We start from the raw sequence: 7,825 nt of genomic DNA on the forward strand, positions 1-7,825 counted from the left end.
GTATTAGTAACAACCACTTTGCCAGGCTGCTTCTGTCCTATGACATTGAAGTTTATTTGCAACCATTGGATCCAACTGGTAGTTGTTATACAGTTTGCACGCAGGCGATAGTACAGAAGTGATTTCGTGCAAGTTCTGTTTGCGTTCAGAAATCATTTTTTTGGTGTTGTGGGTTATCACGAGCGGTCTCAAACTTTGAGTTATTTGGAAAGCAAGTTATTGAATCAGCACGCGCTCACAGGCCTGGATGTTGTGTTGAGTGTACGAGCTAGCTATTTAGCTAGCTAGGTAGCTAACTTTACTGTCGGGTGCAAAATGCGACGTCTAGAGTTCTAAACGATGCAATTCGCATTCTAGGGTGCAACTTGTTTTGCAGAAACTCAATTTAACGCAATTAGCTTTGCTTGAGCTGAACAACAGCGCTAGCTAACGCATATAGCTACGTTAGCTAGCTAGCTCACTTGAATCTCCTCAATACGTGACTGTGAGCAGCTAACGAGCTCGCTTGAATCTCCTCAAGATGACTGTGAGCAGCTAGCTTGGTTAACCCTTTGGTGAAGAATGGCTGGCACGGTAATGGGCGTGGGCACTGGGGTTTTCCTCATTGCTCTTATCTGGATTGTGGCTCTCGTGCTCGGGATGATCCTTTTGAGAGCTACTGGACCAACTAAGTAAGTTACCGGTAGTTGTGTATACATACATACATACATGCAGGCCTAGCTAAATAGGCTACCTCAATACAGTTTTTACACATTATCTTGTGCAGGCAGACATGATACCACACTGTACATTTACATTGCCCCGAATAGCCTGCTTCTACAACCGCCATGCCAAGAGGTGAAATCACAGGTTCATAGGTGTATGCTGCACTGGCTGTTCCACATCAAATCCCTGGCTTACACTTTTGTGGTTTATACTGTACATTATTATGTATTTCAGAGGGATTATAATGTATTTCAGAGATTACATCAAATAGTTAGGCCCTATATGTTTTATACAGATGTATAGCTAGCCCAGGGCCGTCTACTGTTATTCGACTTTAGATCAGCCTGCTATTTGCACTGTTACTGTCTAGGTCAGATGTTTCTGACGGCTACTGAAATGGTTAGGTCAAGATTTTACTCTGAGAAAATGAATTGATTCACTAAAACGTGTAAAAAGGGGTTAGTTTACTGGTTATACATATTTGATTGGGCTGATTGATGTTGATTGCAATGACCTTGGCCTATTTTGCATTAGTCCTAAAGAACACACAATCAAAAGTGATTGATTACCAGTCAAAATATTTGAAGAATACAATTTGACCCCATATGATATTAATGATATCTGTATTGTTTTTTAACAGGTTAGGCGTCATCCCTGTCTTCCTGCTGGCCTTCATTGCCACTCTTATCCTGGTGTTCTTCCCCCGCAGCTCAGAGACTCCGTCACCATTCAAAGACATCGAGGTAAGCAAAAAACTGGAATACAATTGTAATGCACACACACGCACGCGCAAATGTACTCCAGCATAGAGGCAGCCAGCTGCAGAAGGCTCTTGGGTGTCAAAGTTTCTCTTTAGAAGTGGGAGCCACTGGTGTAATGTGTTTTCTAATATTGATACACAACTAGGGATGGGCATTTCAGATTTTTACTTGATTACTCGACTGAAAAACCCCCATATATTTTTAGAACACAAGGCCCGCTCTGGAAAGAAATATATGTGCATTTATCTATAGGCCTATGCAACAGTGCGCGACAATGGCTAATTTGTTATAACCATTATAGATAACAAATCCAAATTCATTTAGCAGACAAGACACTCTTATTTCCTGAGCCCTTATCACAGTCTAGACACCTATTTTATAGTTTAAAAAAAATAAGTAATATAATAGAATAAAATATTATATTTTTCCAAATGAAAAAAGTTGCCACTGCGAAGTGATGAGCATCTCACGTCTGGAACAGTTATTCTCAGTGATCATTTGAAACGGGGCTGTATTTGGCGAGTTGAAAGCCTATTTTCTTCAGGGTTACAAAACAAAATCTGTATTTTTGATATTCCGATGTTAAATCTAGTTTATTCTGCCTGTTCTTTGGAATTTTCTAAATGGATTAACAATTTCACATTGAACACTGCGTGGTGATGAATTACAATCACGACATCTGTTTGAGTAGGTCTAGGCTTAATGATTCTGATAAATATACTCTTTGTGTTTATCAAACTAATGTTTTTGCCTAGTTTCATTTTTGGAACCTGCCTATGTTTAGTGGGGTTATAGCTTAGGCTAAACAATTCTAAACGGCACTAGCGGTTCACAAAGGAGCCAAAGTGGGAAATAGACGGGACACAATCGTTCCAAAACTGCAACACATATCAGTCCATTTTGAATTTGTGATAAAACTGGTGTCATTTTGCAAGGAATGTTGCTTGTGTATCCCATCAGCTGGATACAGTTTTATATGCATCTATTTCTGTAGGCCTAACGGGAGCTTGTGTGTGCATGCAATTGAGTGAATGAGACATGGAGGGAAAGGGAATTTAGGGAGAAGAACTGTGTGATGCTGGGCTATTAATTTTTTTGGGGGGTGCCCCGTAAATGCACATGTGCAAATAGAACACTAGAGTCAACGCAAATTAGCTTACTCTTCAAGACAACAAGTTGATGCTGTTGCTATGCAACCTCTTGCTAGCTAGTTTAGCATAACAAATTACTATTTAGACATTTTACAACTTTGTGTGTGTTCCTAAATTCAATGTGGAGTGCCAGTGTGCGCTCGTAAATTCAGAGCGTTGTCAGATTGTCTGTTTTGTAAATTCAGAGTGTTTCGCACACGGGACGCTTGGGCCGAGAGGTAGAGTTGATTTTGAGCGTTCTGAATTTATAACAGCAGTCAAGGACCCAAGCTAACGTCGGCTAGCTTGCTAGCTACTTCCAGACAAATGAGACCACACTGATAATTTTACTCGCCCTAGCAGAGCTGGGTAGGCTGTTTTTATGTTTTCCAAAGCGTTGGTGACTGTAACTGTGCTGCTGGCAACAATTTAAATATGCTTTTTTGCCAACGTTTACTGACACTGGCCATATTCAACGGGTGTTGAGCGCTCGTAAATTCATTATTCTGGGCTCTAGTACACTCAGACAAGAGTGCTCTGAAATCGGAGTAGATAGCCAGAGCGAATTTACGAAAGCACCCAAATGTCCATTGAGAACGCACAATGACTATACCATTTAGCTAAGCAAAGAATGACAGGAATAATCAAGTCAATAAACGTTGGGTAGGTAGATAGCCTATAGTTAATATACTGGCAAGTTTGATGTATAAGTAGCCAAATAACATACCAGTACTTACTGCTGTAATGATATGCTATGTGGTTTGTAAGGACAGCGTAGCTAACAAATTGTCAGCCAGCATAACGTGTAAGGTAACTTATTTGAAAAGTCGTTACTTTATTACATTGTTCAACATTTTCTTAACATTTGTTATAATTAGTTAATGCAATTAATTTGTATCCACTCTCGTTGTACTTCGGCTGCATATTTTCCACCATTTTCTTCAAATCTGAAAACGATGTGAAGCCACGCAAATTTCCTGAAGAATTTCATTATGGGTCCCAAGGTACGGAAATAGTGTCCTTTGTGTGTATACTTCATATTTTTGCAAATTTAGTACCTCATCTGGTAACTTTTGGTATACTGACTATATCCATACTATGACCAATAAGCATACTATATACTCAATTCACGTCACAAATAGTATGGTTAGTATGAGTATTTGAGCACAGCTACAGACATCTGCCCCATTGAATCATGTGCATAATTTTCATGTCATTATTAGCTAACTATGAAGGTCTATGGAATATGAATAGCGTATTGCGCTCATCAAATGATTCCCCTGAACAACACAGAGGGATTTGTCCCAAACAAGTAAACTGCAATCCATTTTTTTTTTGTCATGGTGGCTTTTGTTTTGTGGCCCATGTACATTATGTAGGCCAAGCAGAGTGGCCTGTTGGCCCTGGCTGCAGAGCTGCAGTCAGAACATGTGGCGGTGTGTTTGTCATAAAGACCTGGTCTGGTTTATCTCTCCCCAAAGGCAGCGCAGCACAGACAGACCACAGCGCTTGCCTTTCCTGCTGCGCTGTCTGTGCATGGGAAAACCAGAAGTACAAAGAGGCATGGGCTGTGTCTCATAGGGTTGCAAAATTACGGGAACTTTCCATAAATTCCCTGGTTTTCCAGAAACCCTGGTTGGACGACTCTGGATTTCCTGCTTATTCCCTCTCGATTTCGGAAATACCAGGGAAGTTATTGAAATTTGCAACCTAGTCTCAAATGACACCCTATTCCCTATTTAGTGGACTGCTTTTGATAAGGCTTTGGTCAAAAGTACTGCACTATATAGGTAATAGGGTGCAATTTGGGCCGTAGACATGGTTCTGTGCCTGTTTTCCTGTTAGTTTAGGCCAATGTGCAAGATCAGCTGACACACAGACCCGATAGATGAATCAGGCAATATATTTTCGACGATGTATTCATTATGGATTCTGTTTTTTATGTGAATAAATTCACAATTTGCTGCTCTGTCATACTTTAAAAATCTATTTTTCCACAGAAAAGTGTTAATGTATTTAGGTTTATGTAGTGAAATATTAATTGACTTTTAAATTAGTTTCAAATTTTAGGCATGTGTAAAAAAAATAATAAAAAAAAAACATTTTTATTGATTTTAAAAGATGATTGGTGGAGTGCATAATTTCTAAAATAAACAAGCGTAGCTAAAATAGATTTAATTCGGCTGATTGCACATTGTAATTAGTTGTCAATAGTCTACAACTGGTGTACTAAAAGATTATTACATCAAAAACCATACAGTTCGGTATGATGTAGCCCAAGCCTATTGAAACACACAAGGGCAGACCTATTACACATGCAATTTGCTTGTAGAAGGTGGTCTTATAGAAGAGGCTCAACCAGTTATTCCTTACCACAGAGATCCTATTAAATTATATGTGACTTACCTCTGAATAACTAGCTACTGTGTGTGTGTTACTAAGAGATTGTGTGTGTGTGTGCGTGTGTGTGTGTGTGTGTGTGTGTGTGTGTGTGTGTGTGTGTGTGTGTGTGTGTGTGTGTGTGTGTAAGAAACGGCTAACCTCTTGCTGTTAAACAAAAACAAAATATCACAGTGCCAATTAGGCCGGCCCCAGACAGGGCCTCCGTACCGAACGGCTCGATGCCACATTAATAAAACATGGGCCCCAGCTCCGCTTGCTGGCTAATTGGCAAATTAGAAAATGAGATGCGTTAAATGAGAGAACACTGCATCCGCCAGAGACAATGCCCCCCACCCCTGCCCCGAAGCTCCCACCAAGGCCCCAGTATCCTATCTTTAGTCAGCAGTAGGTTGTTACCGCCTCGTAATATTTGGCATCTGTACGGTGGAGCAGGTCTTCAGGGAGTTGGGTCTCTTGGTTAGTCATCTCTTCCACTCCTCCCCCCAGGTCCTTCTGTTTTGTTCCAACCGTCCTCGCAGTAAAACCAACAACTGTCCAAGTGTAACCTTGTATCTAAGTCATAGGGGCCCCCAGTTAACACACACACACACACACTGGCTGGAAATTGTATTGACCAAGATGATGGAACACAGTACTATTGACTCTTCTGTGAATTATGTATTATATTAAATTAATCATATTAAGTGTAGTTAGTGTCTCTTTGAGGAAGGTTGGTCATAATGCATTCAATCATTTTTTGTGATTTGAATCATTTGTATTTTTGCCATTGTTTCAACTTACCTAAGTTTCGTTTTTTGAGCCATTTCAAGTGGATGATGTAACAAGTGATCATATTGTATACATTGAGAGTGATCATTATCTTTTAAAATAAGGCCTGTTATTACTCACATCATTATTGACAAGTCTCTTGCCCTATCATGTCCATTTATTGAACGAGGCCATGTTTGCTTGAGTACAATATAGTTACTGCCTGAAACGTGTACATTTATAGAGCAACATGGGTCATGATCTACTAAGTCAAGTCAGACACTGTAATACATTTACCAAAGTCCATGTTAACATTTGGCTTAAACATTTGGCCACTAGTGAAGTAAGTGTGAGGAGAGAAGCCTGCCTTGCCTTCCAATTTCCCTCCAGCACTGATTACAGTGGCTCACTTGTGACATCTGTTGGAAGAAAGAGGAATTAGGATAATTAAAACACAAGTTACCCATTTATCAGATATACACAAACCATCATCGATCCTAACTAACTCATTCATCATCCATTTGGACTTTGATCTACACTGAACCAAAATATAAAGGCAACATGTAAAGTGTTGGGGGGGCTCATCATATGAGAAGAGTACTGTTAGTTTGGCTTAGTCTGTAATAAAGCCCTTTTGTAGTGAATAACTCATTCTGATTGGTTGGGCCTGGCTCCCCAGTGGGTGGGCCTATGCCCTCCCAGGTCCACCCATGGCTGTGCCCCTGCCCAGTTGTGAAATCCATAGTTTAGGGTCTCATTTATTTATTTAAATTGACTGATTTCCTTATATGAGCTGTAACTCAGCAAAGTCTTTGAAATTGTTGCATGTTGTGTTTTATAATTTTGTTCAGTATATTTGGTCAACCAATGAATGAACATAACAACCCTATCTCTCTACTCCCACAGATCGTAGACACTTTCTTCATCGGCCGATACGTCCTGTTGTCAGTGGCCAGTCTGGGCTTCCTGGTTGCTCTGTTTGGCCTGCTGCCACTGCATTTCCTGGAAGCCATCTATGCCAAGCCCTTGAGAACACATTAGAGCGGAGGGGCCAGGCCAAGTTGACTCGCTAGACTGGTGGCCAGGGCCGTATGTGCAGCACTGGAGATGAGAAAAGGCCAACTAAGAGGGGCCCTAGTTAAATGGAGCACCGGACAAGTTGGCACCTGAACCAAAACACAGGCAGAGCCAATGTTTTCTCTGTGGTCAACTGTTGTGTTTGTTGTTGGGGGGAGTTTTGGGCCAACCATAATTAAAGATAGGCTAAAATGTTGCCTGGTATCTCACCCTGACATAGATTATATGTTTTGATGTTTTGTATATAGATAGCTATTAGTTTGAATTGTAGTGGTGGGGTAGCAGTTGCATTAAGGGAATGTATTTATCTCTTGGGCCTCTGAAGTTCAGAGGATAAGACTTATAGCTGTAATTTAACTGTATGTATACTTTTGACATTCACTTTTTTTTTTTACTGAACTTGTATATATTTTTAACAATACAAATATTTTACAAGACAACTTCATTAAACATTTCATTGTTGGTTATCCCGTCTACTGAAAACTAATTCCTTCGAGCAAAATCATCTAGCATCAAAATGCCACTAAAGAACTCAGGCCTAGTCCTGCTGAAGCAGGCCCTGTTAAGGATATGCATAGCGCTGTTTGTCTACGTTCAGATGCAGCCAGGTGTCTTTTTGAGTGACTTTGGTTAATTAAGATATCTTCTTTGATTACACTTCTCATAGCTGTCTGATTCATGAAGCCTCTCAAGTCAGTCAAGTAAATTGAATGAAGAGAGAACTGTCAGTAGCAATGCTGTGACATACTATGATGTGAAGTAGTAGCCCTCTCACATAGTTAAATGGAGTGAGCGTGTTCATTAACTCCAGATGCATCCTGTGTTCTGTCACATTTGCCGGCATTTAAACCAGACAGATTGGATCTGCACTCGACTACATTGAAATGTAAATTTTTCAACTGACTGATGCCGTCTTTCTCGGTCTCATACCCCCAAACAATAAAACAAAGTGGGAAAGCACAAATTCTGGTTTTGCTGTTGTCCCACAAAAAAACTTAATGC

At 40.2% G+C, this 7,825-nt stretch overlaps 1 protein-coding gene across 1 annotated transcript; it reads left to right on the top strand.

The window, feature by feature from the left end:
* LOC118391035 (transmembrane protein 218) lies at window positions 1–7,290 on the top strand. The gene is made up of 3 exons (XM_035781973.2): window positions 1–671; window positions 1,346–1,448; window positions 6,653–7,290. Exons 1-3 carry the CDS (start codon window positions 562–564, stop codon window positions 6,785–6,787), a joined length of 348 nt encoding a protein of 115 aa, XP_035637866.1. The 5' UTR covers window positions 1–561; the 3' UTR covers window positions 6,788–7,290.
* Window positions 7,291–7,825: the final 535 nt, after the last annotated feature.

The sequence above is a fragment of the Oncorhynchus keta genome, chromosome 12, assembly GCF_023373465.1.
Source record: "Oncorhynchus keta strain PuntledgeMale-10-30-2019 chromosome 12, Oket_V2, whole genome shotgun sequence".
NCBI classification, from domain to species: domain Eukaryota; kingdom Metazoa; phylum Chordata; class Actinopteri; order Salmoniformes; family Salmonidae; genus Oncorhynchus; species Oncorhynchus keta.

What these genes read in the sequence shown, in the direction of transcription:
- LOC118391035 (XM_035781973.2), top strand. Translation starts at nt 562, where the DNA reads ATGGCTGGCACGGTAATGGGCGTGGGCACTGGGGTTTTCCTCATTGCT. An exon ending in AGAGCTACTGGACCAACTAA is followed by an intron (nt 672 to 1,345) that starts GTAAGTTACCGG and finishes GTTTTTTAACAG; the next exon opens with GTTAGGCGTCATCCCTGTCT. An exon ending in CACCATTCAAAGACATCGAG is followed by an intron (nt 1,449 to 6,652) that starts GTAAGCAAAAAA and finishes CTACTCCCACAG; the next exon opens with ATCGTAGACACTTTCTTCAT.